Consider the following 19,985-nt stretch of genomic DNA (forward strand, 5'->3'; position numbering starts at 1 on the left):
GTTCAGATTTGAATTTCCCTTGTTTTTCTTGTTTTTTTATGTTTTTTTTTCTGCTTTTTCTCCCCAAATCCCCCCAGTACATTGTTGTATATTTTAGTTGTGGGTCCTTTTAGTTGTGGCATGTGGGATGCCGCCTCAACGTGCGCTGACAAGCGGTGCCACGTCTGCACCCAGGATCAGAACCAGCGCAGCCCCCGGCTGCTGAAGCAGAGTGCGCGAACTTAACCACGGGCTGACCCCCTTTTTACTAGCATCTTTTTCATAATGTTTATTGGACTGCAGCTTCTATTCCAATCCATGGCTTGGTTTTGTGGTATTTATAGCAGTTATTCATTATTTCCGCATCGTGATTCTTCGCTGGCCATCAGAGTTGTAAATACCTACTCCAAATTGCAGACTTTTCAAAACTTTGTTCATGGTGTGTTCTTTTTCTTGCTAAATAGGAGTTTTTAAACTTAATATATCCCAATTTATCCATAGTGCAAACTTTCCCTGTCCTGAGGTTATAAAGGTATTCTCTTAAATTTTCTTTTGACAATATTAGTTTGATCATACAATTTTTCTCTTTCAACCTACTAATTTATGCCCTTAATAAATGTTATATTTAATTTCCTAGTACTTAATTTAAATTTTCACGTCTAAGTTCACAGTGAAATTTGTCTATACAATTGACTTTTCTTGTACTATCTGTGTTTGGTTTTGGTGTCTAACATACATTAATCTAAGAGACGCAGTTGGCTGACTTTCATTCCCTTTACAGTCTATACGTAGCAGAGCTTATCTGCTCCTTGAAGGTTTTATAAAATCTCACTCATAAAGTTTTCGAGCCTTTATTTGGGGAGAGAGGGCAGAACATCTTAGAATACCGAAATAATTGTTTTAATTGTGCCAAGGTTTAGTAATTATTGTCTTTGTTTTTAAGTTTTCTATTTCTTCTTAATACAATTATTGGCAATTCTTCCATAAATTGTACATTTTATCTAATTATTAGAATATATGGGGAAAATTGTTAATAGCATTCACAAAGGATTTTTAAAGTTGCTTTGGATCTATAGTTATGTCTATTACTATTTCATGTTATTTTTTTCACTTTACTAGTCTTATAAAATATTTGCCATATTATTAGTTATTTAAAAAACCATATTTTAGTTGCTGATCCTTTCTATTGTTTCTTTGTTTTCATTTCACGAATTTCAGCTTTTCCATATATAGCAGACTTTCTTCCTTCTTTAGAAGGAAGATAGCTAGGTAGATAGATAACAGATAGATAGATAGACAGATAGATAGATAGATGATAGATAGATATCTATCTTCTTTAGGTTCTTTCTGCTCTGTTTCTAGCTTCTTGAATTAAAAGCTATGCACATCTATTTCCCAAGCACTCTTATGTTCTGGTAAATTCATTTCAAAGTCTAACTTTTCCTTTGAATGTCACTCGTTAACAGTTTTAATTTTCAGGCTCCTTTTAGGGGAGGATTCTGATTTCGTTCTCTCTCTTCCTCGCTCTGTCGCCATCTCCTTGTTTTAAGTGATAGTTTTGCCTCAACAGGGGACATTCGTTTTTTGTTTCTTTCTTTCTTTCTCCAGGGGATAAGGATAGTCCCATTCTAGGGACAAGTGAGAAAACAGTAAAATTTTTAAATCACATATATTTACCTTTCTGATAAATCGTTAGTAACAATACTCAAAAGGTTAAGAAAATTGTTATTTATTCCCTGTCGTATGAAAACTTGATATACAAAAACCTTTACACATAGGAAAAAGAACTTGAGGGGGAATGACTCATAGAAAATGATAAAATCTTTGTCTTGATTCCTGTTACGCTTTTCCAATATTTTGTATGAATCTGTTGATAATTAACCACTTTAATGGGATCACAGGGCGGAGAAAAGAAAACCTAGAGTTAGAATCCATTGTCAATCGAAAATAATCAGGAGAAGCAGGAGAACCTGTGTTCTAGGCCCACATAAATAATCAGGCACTAAATCATAATGTATGTGAAGGAGGAAATAGAACTCACTTTAGAAAATAATATATTTAAACCTAAGTCTTTGGGTTATGTCTATGTGGAGAGGCCTACAGAAATATAGAAAATAAGGGTAAGCATAACTGAGAAAATGGGGCATGAAAGGATATTTGTGTTAAAGATGCCAGAAATAGCATATATTTTAATTTAAAAGCATTACAAAAAATAAATCTGGGCATTTTTTTGCTTTACATAGAAATTTTAGCATTTGATGTTCTTGAACTTCAATGCATTTTAATGTCTCTTATTTGCAAGTTTTTATAGTATTTTCCCCAACTTGTGAAGCAATGTTTTAGTGTGAGTTCTTACAATAGCCTTACGAGGAAGAAATGCTAACCCAGAAATCCACAAACCTAGCTTTCTACGTGGTGCTGTGGAAAGAATGCTTTTGAAATTTGACACGCCTTTGAATTCTGCCTCTGCCACTGACTCAGGAAGTTTGAATTTCACTAAGTGATGTCGACATCTATCATCTATTATCTATTATCCACTTATCATCTCTCATCTCTCTCTCGGTATCTATCTGGGTATCTCTTTCAATCTACAGTTTCGTGTTTATTACTTTGTCTCTTATGACATAGATGATGTCACAACTCCTAGATCTACCTATCATGTCATTTGATTTTTCTTTCAGATTTTCATTTTCTTTATCTTTTGAGGTATGTTCTGTAAGAATCCCTTGGCTTGATCTTTCATCATGTTGATTTTTGTATTTGGCTTTTTTAAGATAGGATTTTTAGTCTTTTATCATGGAAAATTTCAAACATATATTAAAATAGAAAAGATGTAATAATAAAACTCGCGTATTTATCATTAAATTATCTTTAACAATTTTAACACATGACCCGTTTTGTTTCCTCCACCAGCATTGACTCTCTTGAATTTTAATCTTCATGATCAGATTTTTAATTTTCATGATCTGTTCTTTTTTTACGGGTTGAATGTTTACTTTGGCGTTCTGAGTTTTCAGGTATAGATTGTTTGATTATTCGAATTTGTGAGCTCCCTTTCACTGGATCCCTAAATGTTTGGAGATCCTTGATTGTGCTGTCAATTTCCTGGCAGAAATTTCTGATTATATTGTCGGCTGTATGTGTTTGCACCACCCGAGGAGGGGTGGAGGGCTGTGATTGTGCCGCCGCCTGATGCAGAGACACCCCAGACGAGGCAGAATGTGCTACTGGACTGAGTCCATCAGCAGCTGGCCTTCTGGGTGTGAGTGCACCCCACTTCTCCTAGGCCTTGCCAGCCACTTGGAGTTCTGCCTCATTTCTCTAACCCAAGTTCCCACATCCTGGTGCCTCCAGGATGCAGACATCTTGGCTAATGGAGAAGTGACGTACCAGGAGTTTGACTTCCTAGATGCTCCTGCTACGGTACCCAATTAACTAAGGCAAGAGTTACCCCTGCTTCTATCTTCTCCCCAACCAGCTCCCTCCAGCTGCCACTCCCATTATCTGCCTAATGTTTCTCCACTCCTATTTGCTTTCCGTCTTTCAATTATTCCGCATAGTGTCTGGCCAGTGAGAGAGAGATTTCCTTTCTGTTTTTCTAGTATAGTTATGAATTTTAAATTCTTTCTTTTGTAGGTGCCATGTGACAAAGATTGAGAGCTTGCACTGCGGACTCAGGCTGCCTGGGTTGAATTGGCTCTGCTATTTCCTGTGTGACCTTGAGTAAGTTTATTAACCACTCTGTGCCTCAGTTTCCTCAACTGTAAGATGGCAATCAAAATGATTAATGGAGTTGTTATGAGGATTCAATGTCTTGGCATCTAAACTGCTCAGCACAGTGTTTGGTTCAGAGTATAGTATGATTCTAAAATACAAAGCCAATTTTATTAGACTTGCCAGGCAAGGAAGATCTGTGTTCAGAAACACATACTCTCCCAGAAAACCTGAAAAGATCTTACAATTTTAAGCAAGCAGAGAAGATTTTGAAGCAGTCTATCAAAACTAGGGGACAATTCTGATTCGCTCCTAGATTCACGTGGAGCGGCTTTTACATACCCAGCGTTCTGATCCGCTCCAGGTTAAAGCTGGTTTCTTTTTATCTTGTAGTTTTGAGACGATTTCAAATAGCCAAGTTTCTCAAGGCGTATGTTTCTAAACAAGAGGGTTTCGGGTGTTAGGTCCTTGCTACTGATAAGAAGAGGGCTTTTTGGGACTCGATCCTGATGCTCACCAGCTGGAATGCTACAGCGTTTAACAATAGTAAGTGCTGAATGAATGTTACTTGCTATTCTTATTGTTATTGGTACCATTTGGGGAGATAATGCTGTATGTGCTCTTCACACAGCCGTGGTGCCGTTTGTCACTGCCTATGTGACCTTGGGCAAGTTACTCGACAGCTTTATTCCCGTATTTCTCGTGAGCAGATGGAGATAACAATACCGGTCCGATCTGGTTAGACAGCCATGAAGACTAGAAATATGCATTTAACTGTGCAATCATGGAGGTTTTCCAATAAATTATACTTATTATAATTACAGTAATTAGATATCCCATTCTGACTCAAATGACTAAACTATCTGCTGGAAAACACAACTGTCCCAGGACTGGCCTGTGACCAGCCACGCTCATCAGGAGGGAAGACCGTGCCGTCAGCCAAGTGCGTCATCATTTCACGCTCAGTGTATCGATTCCTTTATGGGCTCATCAGGAACTGCTGGCACGTAGTTATCGTGGGCTGTTTCAGACGGCCGCAGTCTCCGTTATCGTCGGGTAGGGCCTTACTCTGCTTGAGCTGTCTCAGCTCAGAGTGGTGTGTGTCAGGCTGTCCCAGCAGAATCAAACAGTAGCCTGGAACAGTGGCCCTTCAATTGGGATAACCTGGGTATATGCAAAAACTGGACAAATCATAGGAGGCACAGTTTTAAGACAACACATTTCTAGGTCTTTAGTTCCATTTCTACTCTTTCCTCAAAATGATCTGCCTGAGGACCCAAGAAAGTGTCTGTGATGGACGCGGAATCCCCACCCTCCCTCTTAACCTCTCAGCACTGTGATCACCCACTTTTCACTTTATAAAAGAAAGGGACATCCTGGGGGGGTACATACTTCAAGGACATCGAGCAAAAGGACACTTTGAGACAATGGTTTCTTCGGGTAACATCATATTGCCAGTAGTAGTTTTAATACTCAACTTTCAGAAAAATTGAAGAAGAACCTAATTAATCTATTAACTGATGGATCATGAACATTCTTTTGATGACAGATAACAACGTGATATTTAGCACTTAGGTCAAGAGTAGTTCCAAGAACTAAGTGTTAATCCTATAAAAGTCACCTTCACATTGTTGTGTATGTGATTACATTTTTTTAGTGTTTACATCTACGAAAATTAAAAAGGAGACAGAATTGATCCTGAATTCTCTCTCATTCTAGCAATAAATAATATTCCCCAAGGATATGTAACAATGAAAATAAGGAAAGCCCCATTCATCTCATTGAGAACTACATTTCTAACAAGATTTTACTTTTTCTCTTAATAATTACTGAAATTTTAATATATTTTATATTGTTTGTAAAAATGTATGTTAATAATAATTGCCATGATAACTCAATCTAGAACAAAATATTTAAAACGTAGAGCCTCATGGTCATAGAAAAGTTGAAAACTTTTAAATTTCACTTTCATTCATTCAAAAAATAGCCAGCATCTACTCTCTATTAGGGCCTGTCTCAAGTGCTGGGAATCCAGCAGTGAAAAACAGAAAAGAAATTTCTATCCACACAGAGTTTGCATTCTAACAAGTAGAGTTCAGATAAAAACCAAATAACAAATGCACATAAAAAATAATGGTAGACACACATATTTTTGTGCCAGAAAAATATGATAGAGTGTTTAATAAGCCTTTCAAGTATAAAATATATTAGGATAATATTCTCTGGAGGAAAAACATGAGTTTAACGGGAAAAAAAGGAACATTAAAGTAAAGAGCTTGATTATGCATTTTTGATATGGATGATGGTGAGGATCATTTAATTTTAACCTTAAATTCCACTGGAATATTAGAAACAGTCACACAATACTATCCTAAAATTTTTATTTTATGTCATTTTTTACAACACACTGGAAACTTCACTTTTCAAAAATGATGTAAATAGGGGCTGGTCCAGTGGCATGGTGGTTAAGTTTGTGTACTCTGCTTCAGTGGCCTGAGGTTAGCAAGTTTGGATCCCAGGTACAGACCTAGGACCACTCATCGAGTCACGCTGTGGTAGCATCCCACATAAAATAGAGGAATATTGGCAACAGATGTTAGCTCAGGGCCAGTCTTCCTCACACACAGGCACAAAAGACATAAATACGTAAATGCATTCTTCAAAATTCATAAGAGATTACATAGTTTTACAAAACCATGGGAGCAATTTAAGGACCACTGGACAGAAGGCACAAATTCTGACCTTAGAGGAGGGCAAAAGATGATGCTAACACGTAAAGCAGTGCCTGGAATCTGCATTTCACTACATCACCGTCATTTATGTGATGAAATATCACTTAAGGACCTGACTATGAGTTCATGTCAGTTTTTCCTAAATATTTGCTTTATATTTATGTCAAAGCAAGCAATTTGCTTAAAATTTGAACACCAACTATCCTCTTAATAATCTAGTCATAGAGCCACTCTTTCTGATGTTTAATTGAAAGCAATTTTACAAAACCTTAAAGAAGCAAACAGAAACTGTGAATTCTGAGATACTGATAAAGTATTTAGGGAAAAAAGAAAGGACCTGTCTTTATAGTGTCGTTCTTATTTAGTTCACAAATATCCTCAATAACAATAGGACATTTTTTGTGTAAACACATGCCAACTCCTCAGATTAAACAGCTCCTGAGTCCTGTGATGCTGAGGGTGGATGAAGCCTTCTGATTCCTATCTCTTTCTGATTCTGAACATCTAGGACAGCACGACCCTCACTGCTTTATTGTGGGTTTCTACTCTCGATAAGGAAACCATCGTGGGTGAAGCGAGGGGGGCTTGTCTCCATCTAGTGGTCAGTGTATTGTACTAGTTTTATTATTCTAAAAGCAAAATATTATGGGTATTTAATTTTCTTTACTGTAGTGAGAAATGACTCTAAGTAAATAATAAGATAGAAGTTACATAATCTTAAAATAATTGCGTTGAAAGATATGGCTTGAATACATTGCCCAAAACTCCATGAAGCTATTTCTCTGCTACCAAAAAAAAGAATTTCTGCCTATAAAATGTAATTTCATAATTTGTCTAGGTACCTTACTCACACTGTTACAGAAGGATACATTAAAAGGCTTGATTTTATTTTCAAGTTAGGCATTTCATTTTAACACCTACATGTAAAATAATATTCATTAACATATACTGAAGGTTGATGACACTGTTTGGGACTGTTCTTAACTAAGAGAAAGAATACGTGACTAATTAAATTTAAAATATTGCTTAACAAATAGAGACTAGTTCCTCACGGGTCTCTTTATCATATCTTGCATTTTATTTGTAAAATGTGCTATTCTTCATAATGACTTTCTTTTTTTTCTTTCCTCTTTCTTTTTTTTTGGAAACTCATTAGAGATAAAAATATAAAGCACGTATTTATTGAAATTGTATTGTAAAAATCATGCCACTTTTCTTTTTTGTAGGCTATCACAATTTACAAGAGGTCTCATAAGTTTTGTGTGATTATCTTCATTTTCATTTAACGAAGGTGTCAGGTGAATCTCCCACCTCATTAAGACCCTAGTTAGATTGGCTTGTACATTAATTCATGCCTTTAGAAGTCCAAAGTCCTCCTGCAGGATGTCTGCAAACGTCCAGAGGGCTCACATTCTCAAAGCCATCTCCATCTCTGGGCTCTTGCATTCATACGTCACATCTCTGGTCTGAAATATGGCAACGTAGACGTAAAACCCAGATGGATTAGTAATTTCCAAAAAAATACCCATTCAACCCTGACGTGTGTGAGTGTAGTAAATGTTGCTGAAGATTAGGAGGGATGGAAGGAAGAGGGAGAAGTTTAGATCGTATCCATTCAAACTTCGTCTTGAACGTCAGGTAGCTGGGTTCCAAAGATGACCCTCCGTCCCTCCTTCACGGGGAAACTCACAGTGGTCCTTGCTTCCAGCTGCTCCTCAGCCTCACACCAAAGGCCTTATGGCAGACAGCAAAGGAATTGAAGCACTTTTTTTTTTTTTTTAACAGAGAAAAAGAAATCGATGTTCGGACGCACAATTTCACAGGAAGACTGTGCAGAGTGCTGAACACACGGTGCAGTAAGCATGGCCTCGGGATCTCAAAACCCTACATTCTGTTTACATTTTCTAAAAACCTCCCAAAAGGAGAATGCTTGGCCTATCAAGTGAAAAGTTATTTCGTATATAAATTGTGGGTTTAATGTTCAAGAAACTCAGAACAGAGGTCCACCCAGAACAGAGATAAAAAAAAGTCTTTGTTCTTGATTAGGTTATTTACGTCACAATCAAAACTGCATATAGCTTTATATTGTAACCTAGAAATTGCTTACCCCAGGGCCCTAAAATCTGTGGGAAGGGGAATTTGTATACCTAAATTCAACATTCTACATATTAAAAATGAAGGCAACACCCTTCTTTTACTTTTATTGGCAATAAAAATAGGCCTTCTCATATAAATTAGTCCAGGTTAGATTGACTTATTTTTAAAAGTCATGGTGTTTGGAATACCTCCCGCTCAGCATCCTCAGATCTTTGGCCAGTTTTCCCTTGGCCCTGATTATGAGGAGGAAGAGACAGGAGATTAATCAGCAGAATAAATGGATAAGATTAGAGGGCTGCCTTAAATTAAGAAAAAGACTTCATGTTATACAAAGAGGTAACATAACATGGAATGACAACAGAGAGCAGTTAATAGGAGCTCATTACATTGGTAAGGGTGTCATGTACGGACGTACAGTCTTTTCATGTCATAAGAGAAAGTGTTTGTTCTTTGGGTTAAAGTTGGCTTGATATAATGGGTTTGAAGAGTTAAAAGATTTCTGAGCCGCAAGAACCAGCATCAAATGGCAATAGATCATGGCCAATGACTTCCATGGTTTCTTCCTCCTTCCGGGAAATTGGAAGGTATGCAGACTTCTTAGGAGAAAAATGGCTAGGTATATTCAGAATAATCTTACAAACAGAAACTCCCGGAGGACAAGTATAATTCATATTAGAGCAAGAGAAAATGGGGCAAATATCATGCATTTCACTGCCACAGAATGTAGAACAGCTAAGCTCTCCAATTCCTCAAAAAACCATGTTGTCCTTGCCTGAGAGTCAGCTTCTCCTCTTTTTCCTGTGACCTGCTCAGGGTGCTAGTCTCCACAGATGGCTCCCCAAAGAACCTTGCATCTTTTATTCATAACGTTGTGCATCTCTTCCCCTTGAATTTCCCTACAACTCATTTGGAAAGAATAGAATGCTGAAGAAGTGATGCTGTGTGATACCTCAGCCTTGGGCAAGGAAGGTCTTACTGATTCCATCTTAGTCTCTTAGAGAACATCCTGTGAGCCTTGAGCCACTGTGAAAAAAGAGTGCTCCAGTGGGCAGGGCTTGGCACATTTCACTGAATGAATATCACAGGGAACACAAGAATCTCCCAGTCAAGCCCTGTCCAAATTCCTAACCCACAAAATTGTAACATATAATAAAATGGTTGCTTTAGGCCACTAAGTTTTGGGCTTGTTTGTTATGCAGCAGGAGATAACCAGAACACTTGGTTTCCATCTATTCACTTTCCAGGGTTCAATATAGATTTCACACCTTTTGGGAAGACTTTTCTGACCCCATAGTCATCTCTTTTGGATACTGCCTCATCTTAGAAGCTCACATATTGTGTTATATTGTCTCATCATTCTTGTCTGAGGTTAGTGAGAGCAAGGGTCATGTCTGAATTGATTATCATTGTACCCTCGAAACCAACAGAGCCTGGGAAACAGAGCAGGCAATAAACACGCACTACCCATTGAATCAACGAATGCCTTTCTCACGCAAGTGAACACCAACCTCCTCCTCCAACCGGAAGAAGCCCCTTGCCTGTTATACTATTTGATAACCAGCTTCCAATAAGGGCAGTCATGCAAAATACATCTCAGCACAGTGTAAGAGCAACACGCATTGCACAAGCCACTTAGCCACCTAAGTTATTAAAATACATAGACGATTGAAAAACAGATCTGGGTTGGGAGAATTTCTTTTCTAAATATTCACTGAACTCTGTTGTTCAGTAAACAATCAAAGGTTGAATAATCTTGGGTCAGTGCTATTCTCATAGCTTTTATGGATAAGGAGAATTTTAAGACTGCCAAGTTTCGTGATGTGTGTATACTAAATGAAGAAAAGTGCCCTCTTGTATCCCATAAATAAGACATCTGTGAATTGGCAAATGCTAGCATAAACAAGTTCATTTTGTGACAGTAAAACTGTCACGGACACGTTTAAACTGAAAATATACAGCTAGGAAAATTTTACAAGATGCAGATGTCATGTAAGGCAGTGAATTGAGCCAAATGACTCAAAAGATGTAATGGGGAGGAATTTTTATGAAATGAATAAGAAATCAGAGAAAGTAAACACATACACACATATAACAGAGTGACCCTCACTATTATGTCACTCGGTGGGTTCCTGGAGTCATCTGAAAAGTGGAATGAGTTTCCACCAGCATCTGACCCTGACTGAAGAATCACCCAGGAAAATGGCCAAAGGTATTGCCGAGTGCTTAACTTTGGCTGTCTCAGACATGAGCTCCGGTCAGTCTTCTAGACTCTTGACAGTTGTTTATAATTTCTTCTAAGACCCGCCACAGTCTTAGTGCTCAGGGCTAAGTGCTCTTCTATCATTCTGAGCCTGAGAAAGCACATTGGGGCAAATGGGATCACTGCTTCTGCCACACACAGCAGCCCCCACACATTGCTTTCTCTCTGGCATTCTTCAGGAAATGAAATTCCAATTCTCTGACATCCCACTTAGAGCTCAATTTTTCCTACAACACATTCCTTACCAAGAATCTCCTATAAAAGAAAAGTGCAGTTGAGAACACTGGATCAATGTGACTTAACACATTTTTTCTGATATACTGCAAAATGCACTATATGTTTTTTTACATCGTAATTTATTTTTCTATTTGCCTTAAGATCTTGATGTCAATGGCATGTTATATTATTTAAACATTATCTAAGAGTACATACAGGAGGGGAAACCCCTCTGAAGTCAATATTATTTATTCTAGTTTTTCCCCAAAGGGAAAAATTGAGATATAATTGAGAGGTTACATGTTGCAAATTAGAAAAGAATATATTACAAAAGCACCTCATAATGAATTGAATCCCTTTTTGTCCACAACTGTCCTATCTCTCTGTATTCAAAATGCTATAACTGAGAACTCAGCATGACCTTAGATGTGTAGCCAAAGTCCTTATTTTAAGGGCAAGAGCTCTTTAAGACCATCAGATGCATAATTATTTGAGTACAGCTATACTGAAGAAAACTTCTGGCACAGTTTCACTTAGCATATCTCCCTGCTCCTGTCTTTGCTCTACCGATCATGCCTCCCTGGCCAGTCAATCCTTAGTCATTAGGAAATATTCTTATAGTGCCAACAGATTACTTGCGTAAGGCATAAAAATGAAGCTGTAATTGGTTTCTCATGCCAAAGATTAACAGTAATCCCTTCCCAAGGTTGTGTTTTCACTATGTCCTAACACTTCTATTGGCTTTCTGAACCCAAATATCAAACAAACAAAATGGCAGCCAGAAGGCCCTATAGCAGAAGAGTAAGGATAAGTCCATGGACAAGCCAGATGCTTCGTGTGCTTGGGAACAACACTGGTTCCCCTCACACTGCATTGTCAAACTACCTATTAAGATGTTCTTATTGAGGTCAAAGAAGCTGATCAAAGAACATATTTTCAGAAAGAAAAAAAAAAGATGATCACTTAAGCTTGGTTTCCTCCTCAGAGGTGAAGTAAGAATAGAGAGAAAGATTAATACGTTTCTGAGCACCGCCTTTGTTTAAGGCTCTTAATGGGGCTGAAATGCAGCTGCTAAAATCCGCTCCAAAGTTCACAATGCACCTCTGGTACTCTGTAGAGATGATAGCTCTGTTTAAGAGCGCTTCCCAGGACCAAACCCAGAACACGGGATTGAAAATACCAGGGTTCATTGGACCCAAAAGATGAAAAATACTTCCGTACCAGGAAATAGAGCACAAATCTTATAATTCAAAGTTTAACTCATTTAGGCTGGAGTGTTGAAAATCCAGATCACTTCACCTGTGCTTTGTTGACATCAGGGTGTTACTGTAGGTCCCCGTTAGGGTAGTTATCATCTTATTTACCTTTTCTTTCTGCCATCCTTTTCTACTTTCCAAAAAATCAGAAACTTCACAACATCTTGGGTAACCATTTTACCAATTTGTCGTTCATTTTTAAGAAATCCCGCAAATGGTTTTTGAATGAGCATCTCTATGCATCACCGAGGTTTGCTACACATGTGGGGATGAGTTTAGAAATGGATTGAAAACATCTACTCATAAGTTATACACATGCAAATAATTTTATAAATAATTTTCTTAGAATTTGGATAAGATCAGTTGATTTTCAAAAATAAAAAAAATTTGAAAAGCGTAAAATAAGCCCCCAACTTTCTTTTACTAATGACTGTTTTTGTTTGGTTGGTGGATGGGTGAGTCGGGTGGGCTTTTCTTCCCCCTTAGGCAAAGAAGAATACTGTCGCTGGTGTGGTTCTTGAGATCTTTGTAGGGTTCCCTGGATGACGGAAAGTGAAAGTAGCGTGGAGAACAATACATGTAAGACAGCTTCCTCCGTGTGAACATTATCAGGACCTGTATTGGTGCTTTACACTCCTTTATTTCATTTATTCTTCACAAGATCCCCATCACATATGTCTTTTATGATTCTCAGTTTATGGATATGGAATTTGAGACTCAGAAAACTAGAGACTGAACAGGCTTTTTTTAGAGTTTGGGGAGAGAAACTTTTTTTTTCACAAAACTTTCCCCCAGCAGAATTTTCTATTGAATCCCTCACAAATCTGTTCATAAATTTTCCTCTTCCCTATGCAACACTTATACTGTCTCTTATTTTATTGATATGTTCAATAAATATTTATGGATTACCTACTATGTGCCACGTACTGTTTGAAGCACTGAGGATACAGGAGTAAAGTAATCATGGAGGTTAATTCTAATAAAGGGAGACAGAGAGCCAAGAAACAAATAGGTAAAATATATAGTTGTATGATGGTATTAAATGCTATGTGGTCAAGAAGCAGGAAAGGGGAATGTGGCGTGCCAGGGTGCAAGAGAAGTACAGTAGGTTGGTCAGGGAAGGCTTCACTGGCAAGGTGAATTTAAGAACAGGTGACATTGGAGGGGTCACGAGCATTGCTGATAGCTGGGGGAGGAGAATTCCCGTTAGAGAGGACAGCTGGAATGAAGGCCCTACGGCAGGAGAACGCATGGTGCGTTTGAGGAACAGCAGACACACCAGCGTCACCTGAGTGGTAGGAGGGGTGAGGAGAGCTTCAGAGAGGCTACGAGGGTCACTCCACGGAGGACCTCATGAGCTTTGATACGGCTTTGGCTGTGGGTTTGAGGGAGATGAGAAGTCACTGGCAGGTTTTGAATGGGATTATCACTATCTGATCTAAGTTTTTCAAAGGATCCCTCTGGATGCCATGTTGAGATCAGCTTACAGAGGAACATAGGTGGAAGTTGGGTGACAGTCAGACTAAAGGATCATTCTGCCTACGAGGCTGAGATTAGTTTATGGGGGGCCAACCTGGAGTCAAGGTGGCTTGTTTATGTGATTCCACATTCATCTCAGCCTTCCTAGCTCTTAAGACTTAGTCTTAAATGGGGTCCACGGAAACTCCTTCTAGCAGTCCATGCAGCCCATTCCCATAGCTGTGACTAGGAGATTTTTATTTGAAAATCATGTTATGTGCCATTCGTTGTGGACAAATGGGCTCCACCAGCTTTGACTGAATTCTGCGGTCATTTCCTTCCTTCTATCTTCACATACCCTATTCGACCTTTGCTATTGTGGTTGACCTTCCTTTTTTTTTTTGCACCCTGAGATTTCAAGATGTCTCAAAGGTCCGTAAAGATAGAGATTGGCTTGTTTACCATTCCTTTCATTGCTTTGGGGTGATTTCTATTCTGGGGCTCCTGATTTTGTCCTGCCAGTCAGAGTTTCCATTAGCTATCACTTTCCCTTCTACCTGAAGATCTCCTCCTAGAATTCACTATGGTGCAGATTTGCTGAAAATGAATTCTCTCAGCTTTGATATTTTTGTGTGAGCTTTAGTATAGTATTGTCTTTTTCCCCTTTCAGTCCTTTAAAACTGTCTTCTGTATTCTGGCCTCTATTGTTTCTAGTGAGGATTCAGCCTTCATTCTTATTGATATTCCTTTGAATGTAATCTGTCAAAATCATTTTATCATTAGCATTCAGCAGTTTGACCATGATGTACTTAGTTTTGGTTCTCATTATATTTGTCTTGCTTGGGGTCCACTCACTAGAATCGGTTAAGTACCACAGATCTCAGACACTGATCAGTTTTTGCTGGTTTCTTTCTTTTTTGCATTTTTTTTCTTTGTGCTTCAGTATGGATAAATTTTATTGGTCTGTATTTAAATTCAAGTTCACTGATCATTTTTCAGCAATGTTTAGTCTACTGTTAAGCCCATCAAATGCATTCATTTATGATATTGTATTTTCAGTTCTATATTTTCTAACTAGTTCCCTCTATAGTTTCCATTTTTCTCATGAAATGCCCCACCTGTTCATGCATGTTATTTACTTTCTCCATGTGGCTCTTTAACATATTTGTCATAGTTATCTTTTAAAGGCCCTGTTCCAATATCTATGAGTCTTCTTTTGTTGACTGATTTTTATTTTGATTTGGGGTTACATCTCCCAGTTTTTTTCATGTCACATAATTTTTTGTTTGCTAGACATGCTGTGTTACTGTCCCTTTTAAGCTCTACTTTCACTTGATCCACAGATTTAGTTTCTTTATTCTCTACCAGCATCTTTCTGCTCTGTCTTCTCCTTTCTTATTGTCTCCCTTGCATTGTTATCACATCAGTGTTTTTTGAATGCCTCTTTGAAGTAGTGAGTGACTTAATGTGAGATCACCAGGCTGATTCACAAGATATTTGCAATCTATTGAAGTCTTAAGACAAACAAAGCCTGCCATTCTTCTATTTTGGATAACTCCAGCTTGTAGCAGTAAAGGTGGAGCTGAGGATGGATAAGGGTAGTCAGGGAAGGTATTAGCAAGGACAAGGACTTGAAGAATGGGTTAGATATTGACCAACAGAGAGGAAAAGGGAAGCATCTTTGGCAGAGAGAACAAAAACACAAAGGATAAAGAGAAAAGCAAATAGGACATTTGCAGGTCTGTGAGGAGATGAATATACAGAGAGCAGAGGTTATGTGAGGTCACAGAAAATCACGATGAAAGAAATTTTTTTTAACTCTCCTTTCCCTCCTTGCTATTTTTTCCCTTGTGATGAAATGATATAAGTAATATAATGTCCTTTATACTATTCCAGTACTTCTATACAGAGGGCTATCAATGATATTTCCTGAACTAATATCTTTATATTTTAGCCTCTATGTTCAATAACCTAATCAAAATACAAGATGTTTTCCATTTAGACTTGACGTTTTCTCACCACTCTAGATTGCTTCTTATCTCCAAAAGTCAAAACGAATGATAGAAGAGTGAAAAAATAATTGTCAATCAAATGACCGTTTCATCTCTGAGGGACTACACTACCAGTATGAATAATTTTTCAGTGAATTGATTCATTTTTACCAAATTTACCAAACAATAGAGCTGAAATAATTGAAGTATCTGTGTAAATAGCAATGAATCATGAGATCCAAACCCATAATTATCATTTTTCATTTTGTCAACTGCCAAGTTGGAAACTGTTTTCTCTTCCATAAACCTTTAAATTCTCTTTAAATTCTCCTCCAGACCTTTACATTCTCAGTTCTGTTGAACTTCTAACACATCAGTATTCTACAAAGAACAAATAATAATCACAAAAAGTGTCTGCTCTGTGGTAAAAGAAATTCCTGACAGGTTCCTCCCTAAATAAAAATAAATGGAATGACTCCCATAAAATTCATGTGGTCCACACAGAAATAGTTGGACTACATTAAGACCTCAAAAATGTCTGGTTAAAGACATAAGAACCACAGTAGGATAAACTTCCTATTGATGAGATCTCTCGGATCGTGGAATCCCCATTAAGAGAAACTTATCACTGGAATCTTTGAAAAACACACTGGAAAAAAACACTAAACAGTAAAAACAGCAATCACAAGTTACATGGAGGCAGAGCAAAACTCCTTCTCATCTCCAAATAGCAAGATTCTCAGGGATCCATGTAATACTCACATTTTTGCCTGCTATCTGAAGTTGCTTCTTTGTTTATAAATTATATAGGCATATCTTGCCTCTGTGTTTTTGGTTCAGCATCTCCGACTCATTAGATTGTTGATCATCAATGAAACAAAGTGAAAATGTTCTTCTTTAGGACCCACTTTCTCTACGTCCTAGGATCCTAGTGGTGTGCTCAGCCTTGGTGACAGAACTCTCTTTACTCCCTATCTGATCTACAGTGGAGCGAAGGGTGTCCATTTGTGAGGAGGCTGGTTGGGACAAGGCAGCTTTTTGTGGCCTCAGAAGAGGAGAAAGTTAATTAGGTTGCCGGGGATTGAATTTGGAACCTACTCTTCTCTAACTTCATTCTAGTCCTGCAGTGAAATATAGAACGAAACTGCCACTTGAGAAACTACTGGTATTTAAATTTGAATAATTGTTATGACAAAGTTTAGTCACGAAATGATTAAAATCACAATGTATTGTGGAGGTAAAACTATGACTGTGAAGATACAGATAATAGTAATAATGTCCACTACAGATGATATAATTGAATAGTGACCCCGTGCTTAAAAATAGCAGATAATGTTTTATGCTCTTGGAGTTATATAGCCCAGAAACTTCTGTGTGGCTTGTCTGCTTCTTTTAACTAGGCTATAGAAGCATCCATAAGAAATATATGAGTTTGGAATATCCCTTCCATAAGCATCTTAAAATGTTATTTGTGTCATGTTTCAATCTGTCTTCCCTTCTAGACTTTAGAGAGGGACCGTTTCTTTGGGATTGCATCCCAGATTCCGACTGGGTTCTATTGTATCCTTTACTGAGCATTTATGCATGCAGTGCCTAAGCAACCAAGAATTCAGTATCCAGTTTATTTTCTTCTTTTTGCCATAAATAAAAATAATCCACGGAAATGGAGCTGAAGTAAACAGGATGAAAGAAACGTATTATCAAACAAATATGCTAATAAATTGGTCATTCCATGTGGAACTAGTTAAGACTTCTAAGTACCTTTACCAAGCCACTAACAGTTTATAGGCCACGACTTGCATAATCAGAGATGTCTAAATGTATAAATCACGTGAAAGATTTCTGTGAAAGAGTATGATGTATCTAAGTTAGTTGATCACGAGATTATCAAGGCTTCACTCCCATGAATGGGATAATTGGAAGAATTGTACTCCTTGTCACCGTGTAATACCATCTAGCTTGTGTGGTTCTGGTGTTTTCCATATGTTTTCTGGGGCTGGCATGCGATTCTCTGAATAGCCTCTGCACCATAACCATGGGTCACTGACGTGCTTCTTGTATTGTTCACATGAAATTCCTAAAACTTGAATGTGGTTCATACATCACTGATGTGGTCTGCACATGTCTGCAAGAACTTTTTTCACTTGTTTTTCCCAAGGAGGCACTCATTTGGAATGCCATTCTCTACAGGATTTGGGGTTTTCGGAAGGTTTGCAACATTGAAGAGAACAACTTTGTTATATTAGGAGAGGAAGAGCTACTGCCTTTGATGGTAGGTTGACAAAGGTACTTTGTCCCTGGAGTCATTTCATTATATGACTACTGTCCTCTCCAAGAAGGCTGGGACCACCTACCCGCACACCGAAAAACACAGCTGAGATCAGTCTTTGTGAGCCAGACACATGCCCTCTGGACTTCTCTCTGTACTGAAGGAAAACATCACAGCCCAGGCCAGAGGAAAACAAGCACTTCCCCCCCTACTTTTTCTGTGGGAAAGATGAGCTGAAACCAAAGTTAATATATTTGAGAAATCTGGGGAAAAAAACAGAACAGATTTTTTAAAAAACCATTCCTTTAGCCCCATCGGTATGCTACTTGCGGGAGTCTTACAAAGAAAACTTCTGTTGGAGTGGAAAACACTGAACTAAACCCATGTTATGTGAGACTTTAATTCCCTGGAGCTGGGAAAGGTGAAAGAATCAGGTCCCTATACTCTTGGACTGTTTTCATTAGTTACCGAGAATGTTTATGCAATTGGTTTTAACCACTTCTTTAGGAATCCCCTTCATCGGCTTGATATAGTTAACACAAATCAGTTAAAGCTAATTTTAAAAAGCAGGACTATTATATTATATACAACACATTTGTGAGAACAGACAAATATGAAGAAGAGGAAGAACTGATTTATTCTTGTTCATTTTTTTAAACGTTTTTTGATTCGCAAACTGTGTATCTGCACTTATTTCAACAAGGCAGCCTTGCTACAGCTTCACTGAATCAACGATGTAATGTGATTTATGTCTTAATGCTTTCTTCTTGGAAGGGGTACATTTGGCACAAAATACCTGATTTTGCACAATGAACTCACAGACCCTGAGCCAATCTTGTGAAACCGTTGGCTCAGGTAAAGCTAAATCACATAATACAATTCCTCTTCATAACACAACATACAGCCTTTTCCATTTTTTACTCACCAAACTCCTGGCAAGTTTAATTCAACGATACCAAAATGAAAGCTGCTGGGCCATTTGGTATTTTGCGTGATGGACTTCCCGCTTCCCACCAAGAATAGAGTTTCATTTCCAACAGACTAAACAAATTCATTCACAGAGTAGGCTTTAGATTAGTATTTTTCCAGCTTTTTGGAGTGTGATTCACATTACGAAATATATCTTCTACCAGGTCCCATATGAATAATCTGAAATAAACTTTCATGAAAGAAGACACATGCTTATTTTTTTCCCCTAGGAACTAAACTTAGTTTTTTGTTTTTTATTTTATTTGTATTAATTCTTTTCTCTCTTTTTTTTTTTGTAGTAAGAATATTTAACACGAGATCTACTCTTTGAACACAATTTTAAGTATACAAAACAGTATTGTTAACTATAGGCACCATGTTGTAAGTATCCTAATACTTATTTTATGCTGTACTCTTCAATATGTGCTGTTCTATTCTGCTTTGTTAATATGAATTATTTGTTTATTTTTACTACCCCTTTATGTGTTATGAATAGTAATTTGAAATACATGGCTTTAGATAACACTCACTCTGGAGTTGAAAGCCTGGCACAGAATAAAATTGCACCTAAAACAATTAGTAATAGCCAATACATTGAACGCTGAGCCAAGCAGCTCTTTTGTTTATTCATTTTCCTATAAATCCCCATCATAACCAGGCAAACATTCTGCAGATGAAGGGCAGAGAGGGGCAAATATCTTGCCACGGTTTGTATAGCTAGTTAGACAGAAGCCTGAGTCTCGGGGGGCTGGCCCCGTGGCCGAGTGGTTAAGTTCACGCGCTCCGCTGCAGGCAGCCCAGTGTTTCGTCGGTTCGAATCCTGGGCGCGGACATGGCACTGCTCGTCAGACCACGCTGAGGCAGCGTCCCACATGCCACAACTAGAGGAACCCACAACGAAGAATACACAACTATGTACCGGGGGGCTTTGGGGAGAAAAAGGAAAAAATAAAATCTTTAAAAAAAAAAAAAGAAGAAGCCTGAGTCTTGGGTCACCTCCTAGACCTGGGAATATTTGGTTGACCCCAGACTCTCCAAATCACA

General features: G+C 38.0%; 1 protein-coding gene across 2 annotated transcripts in view; it reads left to right on the top strand.

Annotated features, from left to right (window-relative positions):
• ENPP1 (ectonucleotide pyrophosphatase/phosphodiesterase 1) overlaps window positions 1-19,985 on the top strand; it is a 398,848-nt gene that overhangs the window by 334,537 nt on the left and 44,326 nt on the right. The window contains exon 25 of one of the 2 annotated variants that reach the window (XM_070557171.1): window positions 19,734-19,872. The exons of the other annotated variant lie outside the window; for it this stretch is intronic. Coding sequence (XP_070413272.1) covers window positions 19,734-19,826 — 93 coding nt within the window. The 3' untranslated portion in view covers window positions 19,827-19,872. Of the gene's footprint in view, window positions 1-19,733; window positions 19,873-19,985 lie in introns of those variants that run through there. 2 annotated transcript variants of the gene reach the window in all.

This window comes from Equus przewalskii, chromosome 9 (assembly GCF_037783145.1).
Source record: "Equus przewalskii isolate Varuska chromosome 9, EquPr2, whole genome shotgun sequence".
Lineage (NCBI taxonomy): Eukaryota > Metazoa > Chordata > Mammalia > Perissodactyla > Equidae > Equus > Equus przewalskii.